General features: G+C 46.4%; 2 protein-coding genes across 2 annotated transcripts; both read right to left on the reverse strand.

Moving 5' to 3' along the window:
• Positions 1 to 797: 797 nt before the first annotated feature.
• Positions 798 to 1,286, reverse strand: LOC308498189 (non-secretory ribonuclease-like; the record flags this gene model as incomplete). The annotated part of the gene is made up of 1 exon (XM_081049701.1): positions 798 to 1,286. The coding sequence occupies one exon, from the start codon at positions 1,284 to 1,286 to the stop codon at positions 798 to 800; it is 489 nt and encodes a 162-aa protein (XP_080905827.1).
• Positions 1,287 to 15,475: 14,189 nt separating this feature from the next.
• Positions 15,476 to 15,964, reverse strand: LOC308497577 (non-secretory ribonuclease-like; the record flags this gene model as incomplete). The annotated part of the gene is made up of 1 exon (XM_081048355.1): positions 15,476 to 15,964. The coding sequence occupies one exon, from the start codon at positions 15,962 to 15,964 to the stop codon at positions 15,476 to 15,478; it is 489 nt and encodes a 162-aa protein (XP_080904481.1).
• Positions 15,965 to 19,906: the final 3,942 nt, after the last annotated feature.

Here is a 19,906-nt window from a genome sequence, read left to right on the forward strand (position 1 = left end):
CCAGTTTCATGCCTCCTCCCTGTCCTTCCAGCACCCCATGACCAGCTGCCCCCTTCTCCAGGACATAGAAACGGTCAGGAAAGATCACACGTTCTCCAGGCACTATTAGAACCTGCCCATACAAACCTGAACAACTGATCTCCGTTCACATTTGACAAAACCCTAGATCTAACCTTAGTGTAACCACTTATACCTGCAGACTTGATATACTCATTTACGGGAAAACATCTCTGAGGCCTCAATTTTCTTTGTCTGTTTTGGGCTCATCACATATGGCATATTTTTATTTTCCTTTCTTTTCTTTTTTTACAACAGAAATTCACATCTATAATAAAATTTGTAATTCATTAATTAGACAGAATCAAAGACATTTATTTCCCACTTATTCAACAGGGGCCATTGATGACTTGGGATGGAAAAACACAGGTAACTGTTGAAGCTGCAGGTTTATGACCTGAGGTAGAGAGAAAAGTCTGTGTCGCTTCATTTCACCAAGAGCCCCTTATCCTGTTGTCTATTTCCCTCAAATCTCATATTAGAGGAAGGAAAAATTCTCCAGACCAGACTGTGTGTACGTGACAGCACAGGGGCCCAAACAGACACACCGAGACTTGTAGGTGATTTTGCAAAGAAGTTTATTGCAGGAGCACAAGAGCTGCAGCTCAGCAAAGCTTAGAGGGGGTTGGGGGCTGGTGATGAGGACTGATGGTGACATCCAAGGTACACGGTAGTATGTGACCTTGGCTGTGACTGTGGGGCTTGGCACAAGAGCTTGGCACAAAGTGCTGACTCAGAGCTTAGATGAGCCGATCCAAGTGAACTGGAACCACCTGGTATATAGTATTGTCTCTTCGAGTTCTGTTGTTGCAGGCAACAATGTAGATCTTCGGTTTTACTGTCGTTCTGTATCCGCAACTCGTGTAAGTTTGTGAGGGATTTGTGAGATTGCAGTACGTTATAGTCACTGGAATTGAGCTATTATGACAATTTGTATGTTGACTACTAGGGCAGGTTACATTTGGGGTCATACAAACATTAGCTACAGTAGCGTACGTTGTATGGAGGAAAGTATTTATGGGTTTGCATGTGTTATGAACACCAAAATACAGAGAGTTAATTGGCTGCATTGCGACAGTACATTGAGCATTGGTCATATTTATGTGCTGAGCATAAAACCACTGAGTTGGAGTTAGATTACCCGGTGCTCCATAGAAGGAGACTGCCATCCCCAACAGCCCCAGCAGGAGAAGGAGGCAAAGCTGGGAATCACGCTGTGTTGGAACCATGTTTCCTGTAAAAAGAGAAGAATCTCCTGCATCCAGGCCCAGTAGTGACACACCACCTCATCTCTCACCCTGCAGACACTGAGGTTCTATTTCCTTTTCCCTCAGCTTCCCCAAGTCTGTCAAGTACTGGGCATTAACTTCAGCTCAGCCCTCCCTCAGTAGTTGTCCCATCACCAGCCCTCCTGTGTCAGTTCCGGAGGCTCATTGTCTTACCCAGTCTCTGTGCTGTGGCTTCTGTGAGAACAGATCCAGCTGGTCGTCCTGGGATTCAGGGGCAGTTGGTCTCCCCAGTCCTGGGGACTGGATATATAGAGCATGCCTTGTGGGTGGGTCCAGCAGAGCCAAGAGGGGTCTGAGTTTCGGATGAGAAGAAACCCACAGATTGGCATGTGACCCTCTTGTGCAAGGAACCTCTTGTTTTGTCATTTGCTGATCACCGCATACCGAACAACGGAACTCTGCTGCTTCTGTGGCACGACTCTAATCGCAGGCATCCCGTGAGGGCAGAGTTTTGCCAATGTGTTGGGTGTCCATTGATGAAACTGTATACTGGCTGCAGAATGGCCATAGAGTTTATAACTGAACTTGTGGCAGGCACTGAGGGACGAAGTATAGAAAGTCAGGCCCAGTCCTTGGAACACACAGAGACTGGAGGGCTGACTGCACAGGAAAAACCTGGGTCCACTTCACTTGTTTGAGATCCCTGGTTTTCTCTCACCCAAATGTTCTCTAGCTCATCAACTTGAGCTCTGAAGTTCTTGTTGCTCAAAATTTTGAAGGTACATAGTGGTTTCTTATATATCTTTGAGGTTTTACTTCTGCTCCCCTTGTATTGGTTTCACTTTCTCTTTGTTAAGACTTGTTCTGACCAATGCCTTCATTTCATGTCAAGTAACAATAGTGTAACCATTCCACCCAGAGGAAAGTCTTTCTGTAAAATCTTCCCTTGGATGAATATTTGGTGTCATGTACAGATCCCAACCATGGGCTCATTTTCCTGTCTTCTCTTCAACCTTCTATTTCTATCAAATAGTTCCTCCTTGGGAGTCACTGACTATCAGGGTACATTTCATTTCCTGATGTGGCCCGACAACTATTTTTTTTCTGAAGGGAATATTTAAAAGGGCACTGTATGCTTTATTATTTTTTTTTTAGATTTTATTGGGGAAGGGGAACAGGACTTTATCTTAGTTATGGAGCTTCAAGTAGTTGTTCAGCTTCAAGTTGTTGTCCTTTCAGTCTTAGTTGTGGAGAGCACAGCTCAGCTCCAGGTCCAGTTGCTGTACCTAGTTGCAGGGAGCACAGCCCACCATCCCTTGCGGGAGTCGAACCGGCAACCTTGTGGTTTAGAGGACACGCTCCAACCAACTGAGCCATCCGGGAGGCAGCTCAGCTCAAGCCGCCTTGTTCAATCTTAATTTCAGGGGGCGGAGCCCACCATCCTTTGCAAGAGTCGAGGAGTTGAACCGGCAACCTTGTGGTTGAGAGCCCACTGGCCCATGTAGGAACTGAACCGTCAGCCTTCGGAGTTAGGAGCATGGAGCTCCAACCACGTGAGCCAACCTGCCAGCCCCAGCACTGTATTCTTGAGAGTATAGAATTTTAATACATGGTCTGGAGACATGAAGTATACTCTTGGTTTTCAGAAGCAGACAAAAATAATTATAGAGACTTGATTTGTTACAGTGTGACAGAGGTAATCACACTGTGTGAACACGCTTTTATAGGGTCACTGAGAATGAAGAGTCCTACTTGGCCCCCTGGGGCAAAGAAGGCTTCCAGAAAAAAAGGTCCATTTGATCATGGCCAAAAGGATAAGCAGAGGTTGACAGGGACCTGAGGGAAGAGATGAGCATTCTAAGTTGCAGAGATGGTGTGGGACATTGTACAGACGGGGACCTGTATGATGGTGAGGCAGTCCTCACGCTAAGAGATGTTAAATCTCTGGTTCAGCTTCTAGGTGGAAAAGTCGATTAGATGCTTAAATAGTATACAACCTCTGAACAAAATTAATCCACATCATTTCTTACTACCTTTCTATATTCTTGTTGTCTGAAAATACAATGATTTCACCATTGATGTCCTTATGTAAACACAATGGTGATGTGGTCAGGACCCAGTGCTACCAGCTAGTGGGAGACGCCATCACCTCCCATTGGCATTACTGCAGAAGACAGACAGGCATTACTTCTTCCCCTTCACCACCTATGGAGCCAGAATGCTCCATTGAAAGCATCATTGATACCACGTAACTCTGCTCAGAACCCTCTAGAACGTCTTCATTTCTCTTTGAACCAAAGCTAAAATCATGCAAAGCTGACATGCCCTTACATGATCTATCCTCCCATAACCTTTCCTTTTAAATTTACCCCTCTACCATTCTTCATCTCCTCCTGCTTCTCTAGTTCCCCGGCCTCTACTGTTCCCTGACACTCCTGGTACACTCCATAGCCACCTCAGCCCCACCTCACTCCATATATGCATGGCGAATTTCCTTATCTTTTAAAATCTTTGCTGAAAAGTCATTTTCACATGGAAACCTACGCTGACTACCCTACTTTACAATGTTAGTAATGTGAAAACGAGTAAATGAAACACATAGTTTTCTAATGTTAAATACACTCTAATGTTCTTTTTGCTTTTCAGTACCTCATAAGCTCCCCTCTTTTGGTCTTTCTGATGGCTTAAGGACCTTAAGGGACAGTTAAACTGTCCTAAGCAATACAAAATTGTTATGGCTTTAGGGCAGCTTATCAGAACTCAGATGATGAAAACTGTGGCCAGCTTATATCTCTTTCTCCATTTCCCTTTTTCCTCTGTCTATCTTGGTTTACTCTTCAGGCAGACATCTCTCTCACATTGGTAAGGCAGCAACTCCAAAACTTGTATTTTCTCAGGAATAAATGTAGTAGAAAAAGGCTCTGCCTTTATCCTTCACCTTGCGTAGCAAGTACCTCTGATTGTGTCAAGGGCCGATGTCAGAAGGGGCCAAGTGACCTGAGAAATAGACTGCATGCACCCAACTCCTTTAGTGTGCTCTCCTCTGGCTGTTCCACAGGGAATAAGAGCTTCATTCTCACCATACTTTCTTGCTCCTTTGAAACCCCATTTCCTCTGTGGAGTCTTGGTTACATCTACAGTTCATCTACTATCACCGTTTGACAGCTTCTGGTTTTGATTGTTCACACCTCTTCCCCTGGCTCTTTGTCTATCTGAGGAGTTCAATGTCTCTTCATTCATTCGCCCAGTGCAGTTTATTAGCATGTGCTCAGTGCCAGGCACTGTTCTAGGCCCAAAAGTTAGAGCAATGTGCCTGAGCCATTTTGTTCCATATAGGGGGCCTCAGCCCAGCCCTTCACATTTTCTTCCTACTTTTAAGTGGACAGTGTTACAATGGCGTGATTGATCTGTTATTTACACTTGGGTGTCAATTAAGGGAACAGAAGCCTAATATGAAGGTATAGATGTTGGGTCAGAGGTGTGGGTAGTTGGCATTTTCTTTGATGCCCAAGCAAATAGAATCCCTCTTCCTCTTCCTTGGCATAGCCCAATACCAAGACATTTCTTGTGTTCATCAAGGCTTCTGCAGTTGGGCTCAGATGAAAATGGATCCCCAATTCCAGACTGATGACAGACTGTATCAGAAACACCTGGGGATGGTGTGAAAGTGCTGATTGTCGAGCTCCACTCTGGACCTTCTATGGCAATATATCTGGGTGGAGCCCAAGAATCCAGTGTGAAAGCTGTCCGGGTAACTTAATGGAAATTATTAAATCACCAAGGATTTTGACAGTGGCCTTCACTACTAAGATGTTGCAGGAAGAGTGACTTTGTGTCTAACATATGATCATAGAGAAGACCGGCTATTGGTTTAGGGATTAATTTGAGAGATTCCAATGAGACTGAACTGAATCACCTATGAGCTGGGCTCTGTATATGAAAGACACACATGGTTTCCTTTCTAAGATTTAAAGAATTTTGCCCTCTTGCTTTTCTACGACACTCAAAGCAGCTGAAAGTAGGGAGAACACACACATGCACACACACAGACGGACAGCCCATCCTTATCACAGACTCATAGACTTGCAAAGAGCCTCAGCTGGAAGAACATTTAATCCAAAACCACCATTTTGGAGATGAGGAATAGAAAGTTAACACGAATCTCTAAGTTTCCACAGCCAACTGGTGAGAGATGTGGACTTTATCCCATATAGTTTTGCCCTGACACTTTTATTTACATAGATAAAATCATATAATGGCCCATAAACCACAATCCTAAATACGAGCTGCACTGTATTTGGTGAAGTGTGTGTGGTAGAAAATTAGTGCAGCCATGAGCTTCATCATGGCTTGCCATCCAAAGGGGCTGGCACAACGTCTGTGCTCCAGAGAGGATAATGGGAGAAGAGGGTCAAGTTTCACCTCAGGTGAAAGTGAATATAACTTGGGGAACAACACCTTCAAACATGACCCGTCTGCGATTCTGTCATGCTCGGTTCCTCTTCCGCTAAGGAGCCATCTTGACTTTATCTCTGTATTTCCAGTGCCTCCCTCTTCCCTTGGGTTGTAGTACGTGCTCACTGTTTCCTCGAGCTAATCGTGTGTGATCTGTCTGTGAGACTCAGAGCACACTCCCCCTGGGCCTCCCGTGAGACCAGTAAGAAATCGGAGGAAGGCCATGGACATAAGAAAAGAGTTGGCCAGACATCCAAGTCAGCACTGTGCCCACCAGGAAGTGTGTTAGGATATGATAAAGATAGACCATTGGCGTAGAATTTGGATATATCTTGAGGTCAGAAACAAACAGGAAGCTGTAAGGCATTGCTTCTTTAAATTCTCAGGGCTCATACTTTCAACAGTAATGCTTTTTGTTTTGACATAAATAGTAGGTTAAGGAATGCAATCACTCAGAATGAGTTACGTGTGTCAGTCCATCCAAGTCCTCTTACAATGAGGAAAATGGGGACAACTTCACATCAAGGAACCCTGAGAGCCGGCCTGCACGATTAAGCCTGCCTTAAGCAATAAGTGATGGTTATGGCTTCATGAACGACTTATGTCTCAGAAGATGAAAACAAAACCTGAGTTTCTGGGTATTCTGTCCCCCTCTCCTTTGTTTTGGCTCTATTTCAGGCAAACTCTTTGTAAGATGGGTCCAGTAATTTCAGCCCTTCAATTGTCTCTTGAGGAAATCTAGCACAAACTTGCAATTGTAACATCCCTCTACATTCTTACTAATATCTCTGATTGGGCCAGTGCTTGAGAATCTAACCCCTGTGGTCCTAGAAATGAGACGCAAGCATTGATTACCTTATGCCTAGAGCTGGGCTGGAGCCAGTTCAGTCAAACCACAGCTTATGGTGCAGGGTAGGTTTCAAAGAAAAACAACTTGATACCATTTCAGAAAGAGTGAATGAAATCTGACTCATCCCTAGAAAACGCGTACTGCCTACCCTGTACAGCCTCACACAGCCCCAGTCTCCGGCACTTTCCTTACCTCCACATCTGCCAGCCTTCACCTGGCCTATAAGGACCCCTGCACAGAACTGCCTGAGGGCCAGAGCATACCCCTAATAATCTGTGTCCCATCTCACATGCAGCCCCTCCACAGTACTTTCTAGGCTTTCATAAGTATTGTCCCATCAAGGGTGTGGTGATCTGTGTCTAAGGGAGTCGATATACCCCTGAGGTGATCCCATACAACTCGCCATTGCCATGACCCTGAACACCCACTGTGTGGTCATCAAGGTCATTCTAAGCCGCATCCAAGCTCTCTCTCCTCCATAAGAGCTTCCATAGAGGGCACTGAAAACAAGCTCCTGAGAAGGTGTCTGGAGGGGACAACGGCCTGGATACATACAGCCTTCTTTGCCAAATCAATCACGTTAATTTGGATTAATTGTATCACGTGCGGCAAGCCTTGCAAGGATCCTTGTCTGCTAGAGACTGCTTGTGGAGTAGGGCCCACTTGGAGCCCCTCAGAGCCTTTGCCCTCCCAGCCTGGCTCCCGCGGCCACCGCAGCCCTGCGCTGTGCTAAAGGAGACCCGGGAAAGGAGGGAGCAGAACTTCCCCTCCTGGAACTGAGTTGACATGACCTGGAACTGTTCAAAAAGCCGTTTCGGAGCTACCAAGGAAAAGTTCAGGGGATCAAGCACGGAGGATTTCAGTATCACAAAGCAGCTCAGCTCCAAAGCACAAGGTTCTTCCACTTCCTCAGCTAACTGTCCCAAGCTCCGTGTCACTCTTCGTGCTCCCCTGGGATAGTCACATTCTTCTCCAGAGTGAGAGGGCAGAGGCGGACAACATGCCGAGGGCCGGCTGTTCACCAGAAACTCTCCACCGCCATGCAGCTGAGGTGGAGGAGGAAGAGAGGAGGGTGTGGAGTGAGGGGATATCTGCAGCCCTCTTTTATTCTGTGTCGAGGGATGACGGATGAGGTTTACTCCAATCCTCAGCCTACAGGTTATCAACTGTTGCATTAATGTGATAGTTTTAGTTTACGCTGGATGAGTTTCTCACTGTTTCAAGTTTCTCCTATCAGAGATTCTGTTTTTGACATACACCCACGAAAGATCGGACGATTAAGTTGCGAACTTTCCAGTGTGCACTTTCACGGTGGAAAGTTCATGAACTTGATTGTCCGACTCGTATAACATGTGTGTACATATGTATATATATTAATGAATATGCATGCATGGTATGTGTGTACATTCACGTAGTTATAACAAATTCAATCACAAGGAAAAGTTATCTAGTATAGAGGGTATCTTCTCTGAATTTTTGTCTATTTGGCCTTTTTTCTTTTTCCAGAAACAATAATTACTCTGGTTTTTTTTTGTTTGTTTGTTTTGTTTTTTGGTACCAATTCACAACATGTACATACAATGAGACATTCAAACAAAATATAACATATTCACTTGTTTGTAAATTTGTGTCTCAGTTTTCTTTTATTTCATCTCAGATACTGACATTCTATGTTCAGGATTCTTCACCATACTTCTTTCTCACTAACAACATATTTTGGTCATGTTCTATGGTAGTAATGTTCAAGGTTCCATGAATCTCATTCCCCTTAATGGGACCACAGAATTCTATTGTTGTTTACCATCAGACTTTACCCATTCTATATGGAGGAACAATCTGTTTTCAAACTTTACTCCCTTGCAATGCCTAAATGTGTACCCTGAATAAAAGAGCAACAAAACCCTCATGAATTTATCCAGAGTGCATGTGTGGTGACAAACTCACTGCCATGTACTATCAATCTTCCTAGGACCTGCTGTTTTGAAACTCCTATACGGGTGTGGAGTGGTAGGAGTTGTGATTTCACAACACCAATTACTTGCAGATACACACATGTGTCAGTGGACCCAAAGAATCCTGGGAAAGTAAAAATTGCCTCCACAAAATATCACCCATAGTGGAAGAATGTCTCCATTTTGTTTTTTCTTTTCATATAATGATAATTTGGGAACATTGCTTCATGTAGAAATCAGCAATATTGAATAAGCTCCAATTTTTTATAACAAAGGTGAACTTAATACCTATTTTTAAATGTGGACACTGAGAGAAACAAGAAACTGTTTCCTTTACCTAGTAAATATTGTAGAGCAAGTTGAAAGCCAAAACAACTTCTAGGCAACCTCAACAGGGAAATTACTTAATTTAAAAGGGCTTGTGGGGCCAGCCCGGTGGCTCAGGCGGTTAGAGCTCCATGCTCCTAACTCCGAGGGCTGCTGGTTCTATTCTTACATGGGCCAGTGGGCTCTGAACCACAAGGTTGCCAGTTCAATTCCTCGAGTCCCGCAAGGGATGGTGGGCAGCGCCCCCTGCAAGTAAAATTGAACACGGCACCTTGAGCTGAGCTGCTGCTGAGCTCCCGAATGGCTCAGTTGGTTGGAGGGCATCCTCTCAACCACAAGGTTGCCGGTTCGACTCCCGGCAACCCCTGTTAGTTCCAGGGGGCAAGTAACAACGGCAACTGGACCTGGAGCTGAGCTGCATCCTCCACAACTAAGACTGAAAGGACAACAACTTGAAGCTGAATGGCACCCTCCAAACTAAGATTGAAAGGACAATAACTTAACTTGGAAAATAGTCCTGGAAGTACACACTGTTCCCCAATAAAGTCCTATTCCCCTTCCCTGATAAAATAAAAAAATAAAATAAAATAAAAAGACTTGTGTAATCCTCACAATTGTCTACAAGGCATTACTATCCCCATTTCTAAGATGAGTACACCAAGGCACATACAGTGATTTAATAGCAAGTAACGGCAGAAATACGAGTGTATCCCTTCGGAGTCTGTGTGCGCTCCTCACTTTGGGCTGTGTCTTATAAGGCACCAGAATACACAGTAGGTTGAAGGTAAATCCTGTCCATCCTGGTTGCCTGGGATTCCTCATCTTTAAAATGAGGACCACTATCCAGGTTGACTGATGTGCACTAACATGGTTATGGTTTTTAGTGCATAACGTTCTTTTATGAATTAAATATACTCATAAAAGATGTGAGATGGAAGGGGTCTCAATTCTGGTGGCTCTTGCCCGTTACATTCATCCCCATGAAACCTATGTTTTAAAACACACCATAGAAACTACATTCAGGAAGTATTAAAATATTTTGCCATTTTTATTGATAACATTGCATATATTGCCAAGTCATGGTTCCAAGTGCCCGAGTTAAGTATTATAACCATAGGACAGATGTTGTTGAGCTGTTTCATTGGCCTTTCCTTTTCACTCTTCACAGGGTAAATGTGTGTTTCTATGTAAGTTTTTGGAATCTTATGTAATATTGGGGCCATACTCCACAGAAGCGATTGTCAAATTGCAGTTGCAGGATACTGGTGATCCTGATGACCACTGATGTGTCTGTGAAAACCTCAGTTGTTTGAGGCAAGGTATTCTTTCTATAATTCAGCAAAACAACATAGTGCGACTGATGATTGAGTGCAAAAGCAGATGTGAGAATCCAGCTGTCTACTGTGAGCCAGTCATGAAAGAATTTTCAAAATGAAACAAATGCTATTTTGTTGCTAAATTTTCTTTAGAAACAAGGATTGTTTTTCATAAAAAGATGATATTTATGTTAATCTATAATAGGTTCTTTATTGTTATGACAGAAACTAATGATAATCTATTTAAGACTTTGCTGTTTTATTTCTTATACACCTAATACAGCCAATGTCAAAAGATAACACACAGAGAGAGGAAAGTTCTTTGGGGTTCTCAATAGTTTATATTAGAAAGTGATATGAGGGCTAATGTGATTCCTGTTGCTACAGAATATTTGGCAGAAGTAGGGGGTGTAGATGAGGTGGAGTTTGTCCCCCAATGACACATGAGTTCCCACCCACTCAGCAGCTGTCCTTGCATGGACATGTTGTGAGGCTAGATTTACAAAACAGCCTGCTGGTTCAGGCTGTTATCTCAGGAAGTGGGAGGGAATGTTGGTTGGGGGATGATCTATTAATCAAAACATCCATCTTTAGTTACCCCATGCATGACTCTGCCGGAACAGTTGAATGGGAACCGTTGTACTGAGACATCAAATAAAGTTGAATTCAGTGAACACTTTCCGTGGTCTCTATTGAGATGCCTTAGAAGAAACTAAGCCCACGTGGGCATCACTGTTATGCCATTCTCGTGTTCCACTGAGTCACAGCTAAATCATGCCTGAGCCTTCGTTGCTTGTAGAAAACTTCAGTTTGAGGATAAGGAAGCATGTTCAGTTGTGGCCCTGCCCTCACTGAGAAGGCACAGCAACTGCCTTTGTGAAGCACTGTTGTTCTGAGAGTCTACATTTCAACAGCGACAACAGCACCAACCACGACTTCTAAATTTGGAGGGGTCATTTAGGCCACTGCAGAATACATCTGTAGTCATGACAAAAATGTAATTTGTGGGACCCAGTGAAAAAGGAAACTGTCCAAATTGTTTAAAAACCACTGAAATCTATTAATTAATGACTTACTTTAGTTCTCTACTTGGTTTAGATTACTTTTGATTTGAGATTACTGCTCATGACGAAAAAGTTGAAGCAAATTGCTCTCTCTTGTTAAAAAGCTAATGAAGGATTCATTCTCACTCGTTATTAGCTATGCCTGGACCCTGGCCTCCACTCCAGACAAACTTCACTTCACAGGTGAGATTGACTCTCTGGTTCATTCAAAAGTGCACTAACCTGGTTTTTGTGGGTCCTGGTGTCTTTTGCCAGATTTGATAATGTCTAGATGCAGAAACGTGGGTCACATTTTCTAACTCAGTGGGAATGTATAATGTAGGTTCAATCTACTCAATGTTTTGGTTTTCATGGAAATCACCCTGCTACCCTTAATTACAAAAGTCTCTCATATCACCCATTTTGATTTCAATATACATTTGAGGGGTCCTCCCGGTAGCTCAGGTGGTTGGAGCGCCGTGCTCCTAACGCCAAGGTTACAGGTTGGATTCCCACACGGGCCAGTGAGCTGTGCCCTCTACAGCTAAGATGGTGAACAATCTCAGGGAACTGAGCAGCCGGAGGTTGGCGTGGGCTGCCTTGGGCTGCTGTGAGCTGCCGTGGACTACTGTGTGCCGCCATGAGCGCCTGGTGGCCAGCAGCCGGTGAGAGTTGGTGCTGTGAGTGTCCCACCAACGACCGGCGACCGACTGCCTCAGCCGGGGAGAGCCCATAATACCAGCATGGGCCAGGGAACTATGTCCTACACAACTAGACTGAGAAACAACGGCTTGAACCGGAGTGGGGGGAGGTGGAAGAAAGGGGAGAAAAAAATATATATATACCTTTGAAATGCTGAGAATGTTGAAATAGGCATTAATCTTATGTGATTATTATAACTCAGGCCTGAGACAAGACCGACATTTAAATAGGCCATATTTCTATGTGCGTTTAAAGAGAGAAACTTGTTAACCTAAATAAAGTTTGAGATCAGGAAAAAGGCTATTTTCCATAGGTAGTTTGCATTACTGATGGGAACAGAATTTCCGTGGTCCTTTTCTTACTCATTACCTCACTGCATTATGGAATTCAAATGGAAATGCAGTTCCTAAACTCTCAATATCAGGCAAAACCCAGTCACAACGATTTGCTTAGATTTCTCTCCTCTAGTGTCCTCTGACCTGATGGTGGGGTCTTCTCTCCCTGGTCTGAATGTCAATCCAGACAAGCCCACACTGCGTGCACAGAGGCAGGTGCCCTGCAATGTTCCTGATATTAAAACATAATACAAAGTGAAAACAATAGCGATGTGAGCTGCCCTTTCACTTCATGCCGGACTTTACGGAGTGTGATATAACCATTAACTGCATTTACTCCCCCAAGACTCTCTTGGAGGATGTGGTAGTGTTCTGAGCATTTATGAAGTCAGGAACAGAGGCTTCAGAAGGCAAGTGGACTCCAAAGAATGTGTCCTTGGAATATGCTGACGTGAACAATTAACTTCTGTGACAGTGGTCACGATGGTGTTGGCCCCTGGTTCAGTGTAACCAGAAGGTCTCTGATGTGTATTGCTCAGGGTGGTGTGAGCCAAGTGTTGGATTCCTCATCTCTGAGCGCAGAACCCTCCTTGCTCTGCTTTGAATCATCAACCTGCCTGGGAGGGAAGAGCTGCCTCTGAGCTCTAGGGCCATCAGATCTCTCTGACCCCAGCCAATTCCTCAGCTGGCTCTTGCAGGACCGGGAAGAGGACGAACGTGGGATTAGGAAGAGGGTGGGGAAGGCATGGTGGGGCAGGAGGCAGGGCAAGGCCACGGGGAGGGGAATAGGATGGGGCTTAGACTGAGAGAATGACTATGCGCTTTACTGAGATGGGAAGCCTCCTGTATTTCCCTCTTCTTCCACTTCTAATTTGTCATTAAGGCCTGATGATTCAAACTTGAAAACATTTCCTAAATCTGCACCTTCTCTTCTGCTCCATTGTGATTTCCTTCGTTCAAGCATCTAGTATTTGTCCTGGACACTGCGAGCTCCTGACTGTTAGCATCATTCCACTCCTGTCTCTTAAACTGTCACAGCTAGACTGACTTTGGTCACATTATCTAGTGTTAAACATGCTCCATTTGTTCCCCATAGGAAATTACTCCTTACCTGTGTCTGCACAGGTATGAAGCATGTGAACCTCATTAACCTTGTCCACAGTTGTGATGCTCTTGTTCTGCTAGTTTAACTGTTGTTCTTCTAACTTGCCCTGTCTATATTCATGTCAAGGCCTTTGATCTCTCTCTCTCTCCCTCTCTCTCCCCTCCTCTCTCTGGTCACATGAGTCTCTTCCTGGTCTCTGCATGACCAGCTGCTGCTGTTCATGTTCAGAATTCATTCCCCTATGGGGCCCTTCCTGGTCCCACTTTTCAGAATCACGTTCATAAACTCATGCAGACCTTCTGCATTGCATCGATCTCTGTAATCTTTCTCCTGACACATCACCTGAAAAAATAATTTTACACTTTTATTCTCTTCCTAGTAAAAAGGCATCACAGGAGAGGAATGTGTCCTGTTCACTTAATGTCATGATCACCTCAGAAGGGTGTCTGCAATACAGTATCAGCTCAATAGATAGCTGCTGGATGAATGAATGAACGAATGAATGAGTGAGTGAATGATGAGACAGGGGATGAGGACACGAGGCAGAGGGAGCTTGGCAGGTGTGTGAGTGATCGCTCTATCGTATGGTGCTGGAGATGCTGTGTTCATGTCTGGGAAGAGACATGTTATCTGGTAACTGAGGCTAAGAGCATTCACTGCATAATTCTTCATAGGCCACGTGGCTCCCACCTCCTCCTCTCTTACTCCAAGGCTATTGGGATAGGGAGGTCATTTCATGCTATTTGTCATTGACCTGAAGTCAGTGGATTCTGTGGAGCACCGGAATTTCCCAATCCCAGGGCCCCATGCAACTGTTTGAGTCAACAGACCCACCTAGAGGAGCAAAACTCTGATGACACCTCCAGAGGAGATGCTGGAATGTAGCTACTGTCCGAAGTACTACAGAGCAAGAATTTCTAACCATTGGGTATGTGGGAGGGATGGAAATTGCTACACTTTTGGGTCTGGAAGAGGAGCTTAAAAAAACAGCAGGAATCCTAGAGACATAGTATTTGATGACATGCTTGAGTCAGACACTCCTGTCACCCAATCAATCACTTGAATGCTGGTCCTGACAATGTTAGCAAGGGGCTTTCACTCATGTCCCTCACTGATTCCTGGGTGCAGCCTTGTAGTGGAGGTGGGGTAGGGGATCTCATTAACCAGCCCTTCTTTCTGTGGCTCCACAATTCTCTAATATTGGAGCTCGTGCCCTTCCCTGACCTGAGTGTCAATGAGCCACTGACTCCCCCTTGGGGACAGCTGTGGAGGTCAGAATGGGCAAGAGCTGCCTCACCCTGATGAGATCCCAGGTCCATGCCTCCTCCCTGTCCTTCCAGCACCCCATGACCAGCTGGCCCCTTCTCCAGGACATAGAAATGGTCAGGAAATTTCCCACATTCTCCAGGCACTATTAGAACCTGCCCACATACAGCTGAACAACTGATCTCCGTTCACATTTGACAAAACCCTAGATCTAACCTTAGTGTAACCACTTATACCTGCAGACTTGATATACTCACTTACAGAAAAACATCTCTGAGGCCTCAATTTTCTTTGTCTGTTTTGGGCTCATCACATATGGCATATTTTTATTTTCCTTTCTTTTCTTTTCTACAACAGAAATTCACATTATAATAAAATTTGTAATTCATTAATTAGACAGAATCAAAGACATTTATTTCCCACTTATTCAACAGGGGCCATTGATGACTTGGGATGGAAAAATACAGGTAACTGTTGAAGCTGCATGTTTATGACCTGAGTCAGAGAGAAAAGTCTGTGTCGCTTCATTTTATCAGGAGCCCCTTATCCTCTTGTCTATTTCCCTCAAATCTCATATTAGAGGAAGGAAAAATTCTCCAGACCAGACTGTGTGTATGTGACAGCACAGGGGCCCAAACAGACACACCGAGACTTGTAGGTGATTCTGCAACGAAGTTTATTGCAGGAGCACAAGAGCTGCAGCTCAGCAAAGCTTAGAGGGGGTTGGGGGCTGGTGATGAGGACTGATGCTGACATTCAAGGTACACGGTAGTATGTGACATTGGCTGTGACTGTGGGGCTTGGCACAAGAGCTTGGCACAAAGTGCTGACTCAGAGCTTAGATGAGCCGATCCAGGTGAACTGGAACCTTCATGTATGCTGGATTGTCTCGTCGAGTTCTGCAGTCACAGGCAACAATGTAGATCTTCTGTGCTTGGCTTGTGCTGTATGCGCAGTTACTATAAATTGGTGAGGCGTGTGTGAGGTTGCAGTTGGTTACTGTCACTTGAATTGAGCTATTATGACAATTTGTATAGTGACTACTAGGGCAGGTTACATTTGGGGTCATACAAAGATTAGCTACAGTAGCGTACGCTGTATGGAGAAAAGTATTTATGGGTTTGCATGTCCCATAAACACCAAAATAAAGATAGTTAATCGGCTGCATTGCGATGTTGCATTGAGGGTTGTTCATATTTATGTGCTGAGCATTAAACCACTGAGTCGGTGTTAGATTACCGGGTGCTCCATGGAAGGAGACTGCCATCCCCAAAAACCCCAGCAGGAGAAGGAAGCAAAGCTGGGAATCACGTTGTGTTGGAACCATGTTTCCTGTAAAACAGAAGAATCTCCTGCATCCAGGCCCAGTAGTGACACACCACCTCATCTCTCACCCTGCGACACTGAGGTTCTATTTCCTTTTCCCTCAGCTTCCCCAAGTCTGTCAAGTACTGGGCATTAACTTCAGCTCAGCCCTCCCTCAGTAGTTGTCCCATCACCAGCCCTCCTGTGTCAGTTCCGGAGGCTCATTGTCTTACCCAGTCTCTGTGCTGTGGCTGCTGTGAGAACAGATCCAGCTGGTCGTCCTGGGATTCAGGGGCGGCTGGTCTCCCCAGTCCTGGGGACTGGATATATAGAGCATGCCTTGTGGGTGGGTCCAGCAGAGCCAAGAGGGGTCTGAGTTTCAGATGAGAAGAAACCCACAGATTGGCATGTGACCCTCTTGTGCAAGGAACCTCTTGTTTTGTCATTTGCTGATCACCGCATACCGAACAACGGAACTCTGCTGCTTCTGTGGCACGACTCTAATCGCAGGCATCCCATGAGGGCAGAGCTCTGCCAATGCGTCGGGTGTCCATTGATGAAAACTGCACACTGGCTGCAGAATGGCCATAGAGTTTATAACTGAACTTGTGGCAGGCACTGAGGGACGAAGTACAAAGTCAGGCCCAGTCCTTGGAACACACAGAGACTGGAGGGCTGTCTGCACAGGAGGAACCCAGGTCCCCTTCACTGTTTGAGTCCCCTGGTTTCCTGTGAGGACAGAGCCCCAGAGAGCAGTTTCCAGACTCTCGGCCTCTTGTGGATGGGTGCTTGCTCGGGTGGTGGATGGCAGTCAGCTGTGGCTGGTTGGCCATCAGCTGTAACCATTGAGCCATTGTCCACTAATATAACTGCCGCGGCCTTGGAGAGAGGTTGAGGAGAGTGAAGGAGAGTGAAGGAGAGTCGAGGAGAGTTGGTCTGTTGGTAGCAAAGCGGACAGCAGGTCGCACGTCGTGTGTACCCAGCCTCCAGTGAGGCCATAGTGGTATGACTCCCCTACCTATGGCTCCGTGGGTGTTCCTTTTTGGCCTAGCCATATCCTGTGTGGGGAACGGGAGCAGAGATCCTGCAGGCCGTCCGCATGACAAATGGTGCAGCAAGCAGGGTAAGACACTGGCCAAAGCTCTCCGAGGGATGATGGAGCAGTTTGTGTGTTGTGAAAACACAGTCTCGGGAAGCCCATGAGGAGCACTCCAGAGACGGGGAGTGCAGTCTGCCTGGGAGAGATGTGACCTCTCGGTGAATTGGTGGTCCTCTCGAGCCTCCGGATGGCACGCTGCCCTGTTGGCCACAGCAGGCATCACCGGCTCTTTGGTGGGCTGGTGCAGTAGGCTCCGAGGGTCGTGCATGTCTTCCACGGAGGACTCCACCCACTAAGACACCTGGCACGGTGAGCAAGCTTCCGACCATGTAGGATTGGCGTCTGACTCTGGGCAGGAGGACGTGTGGCCCCCACCCAGTGTGTGGTGTCTGGTGGCCACTGTTCTCAGGAGTTGGACCCCCAAGGAGGGGTGGGAGGATATGGAAGGCTCTCCGGCCAGTGTGGAGAGGGCCCCGCAGGCTCTGGCTGAGCGGTTGCCGGAGGAGGAGAAGGCTACAGCCGGCCGCGTGGGCTGGATGTTCCTCACGGCCTTGAGTCTCAACATGGAAAATGTGCTTAATGATATGGCCCAGGTGCCAGACCAGGTGTCCCGGTTGGAAGCGCTTGAAGCTTGGGTCTGCCTGTTAGAAGAGGGGCCCCACAGTGGAGACTCTGAGGCAGAGGCGGAGGAAGCCTGGCAAATCTTGAAGCAAAGGGTAAACCGTGAGCAACCTTTGGGCCCCAGGGGCATTGCTGCCGGCAACCCAGCTGTGACTGAGTTCACAACCTACACCCCATACACTCCCACTGAGTTGCAGGAGCTGGGGAGGCGGTATAGACAGAGCCCTGGAGAGCCAGTCTCGGCTTGGCTACTACGTTTATGGGTTGAGGGAGCGGACAACATTCTCTGCTCCCCAGGCGAGATGGAAAAGCTAGCCTTTGTGACAGTGCATCCGTCTGCGACAAAGGTTACAGAACTACCATAGGTTGGCCCACGACCAGGGCAACCACTCTCTAATGGAGTGGCTCACTGCTGTGGTACACACAGTATGGAGACAGGCTAGCGAACTGCCAGACACTGTGAGTCAATGGCAGTCATATACGGAACTCATGCAAATCATCCGTGAAATGGGTATGAGACATGCTATTTTTAACCTTAACATGCAGGGGCTGGATGACGAGCTTTTTACAGCCAGCACAAGAGATCTGGTTTTGGATACTGCACCTGTGAGTGCTTTTGGATCCTTCATTGCTATTCTTACACCTTATGTAGGGCGATGGATCCATGAAGTTACAACTGCCATGGCCCCCAGGGGATGTTGAAAGCCGGAGGTGAAGGAAGTTAACACGGAGGTCCGCACAGTTGAGACCTGGAAGCCCAAACCAAAGGTAAAGGGGCAAGGTCGCGGGCCTCAGAGAGTAACACGCGCACAGATGTGGAGTGATCTCGTGGCAGCAGGGGTCGATCGGGAGAAGATAGACTGAAAACCCAATGCACTCCTGCTGGAACTTTGGAAACAGTTGCATCTGGAACAACAATTCCGGAGAAGCCTAAAGGAGAAGTCTGGGAAAGCACGACCCGTGTCCCTCCAGGACTTCATGCAGCCACTTGAGGTCGACTCCTTTCAGCTTGATTAGGGGCAGGGCCAAGGTACCCGGTCAGAGGGGACGAGCAGGGACCGGAGGCCCCACGTGGAACTATCCATACATTGGTACCTTTCTAATGCGCAGAGGGTTTTGGCCCTATTGACACTGGCGCAGACTGCAGTCTTGTTTATGGGAACCCAGAACTGTTCCCCGGACCAGCAATCTGCATTGATGGCTATGGGGGAAAGACTGTGACTGTGAAATCCGTTTCCTTACCACTGGATATAGGAAGGCTTCCCCCTCGTACGTATAATGTTTATGTCTCCCCGTTCCAGAGTATATTCTAGGGGTGGTCGTGCTACATGGCCTCAGCTTACAGATGTAGGTAGGAGAGTTCCGTCTCCGGATCCGGGTGGTAAAAGCGGTGACACGTGGGCATGCTCACCACCCTCCTCAAGTGTTGCCACAGCCCTGGCGCATGGTTACAGTGCGACAGTACCGCCTGCCAGGAAGGCAGGAGGAGATTGGTCACACAATATTGGAAATGGAGAAGGCACATATTGTGAGACCAACGCACAGTCCCTTTAAGTTCCCAGTATGGCCTGTCAAGAAGCCAGATGGGACCTGGCGAATGACTGTAGACTATAGGAGTTAAATAAGGTGATGCCACCTTTGCACGCGGCAGTACCTTCAATAAACGATTTGATGGATCGTCTGACTGTCCACCTGGGGACATATCACTATGTAGTGGACTTGGCCAATGCTTTTTTCTCCATTGACATTGCACCCGAGTGTCAAGAGCAGTTTGCTTTTACTTGGGATGGGCGGCAGTGGACTTTTCAAGTCCTTCCACAGGGACACTTGCATAGCCCCACTATCTGCCACGGGCTCGTGGCCCAGGATTTGGAACAGTGGGATCGCCCATCCTCTGTGGCCTTGTTTTGTTTTGTCGATGATATTCTATTAATATCAGATTCTCTTTCTGATTTAGAGCAAGCAGCTCCCTTTCTTCTCCGTCACCTGCAGTCACACGGCTGGGTGGTGAATGAGGAAAAGGTCCAAGGCCCTGGCTTATCCATCAAGTTTTTGGATGTTGTGTGATTGGGTAAGACAAAGGTTATACCTGAGGCAATTATTGATAAGATACAAGCCTTTCCCCGGCCGACCAAGGTCTCCCAACTGCAGACATATTTGGGTCTGCTAGGATATTGGCGGATGTTTGTACCCCATTTAGCACAAATGGCAAGGCCCTTGTACAATATGATAAAAAGGGGGTCT

The sequence above is a fragment of the Rhinolophus hipposideros genome, assembly GCF_964194185.1.
Source record: "Rhinolophus hipposideros genome assembly, chromosome: 5".
NCBI lineage: Eukaryota > Metazoa > Chordata > Mammalia > Chiroptera > Rhinolophidae > Rhinolophus > Rhinolophus hipposideros.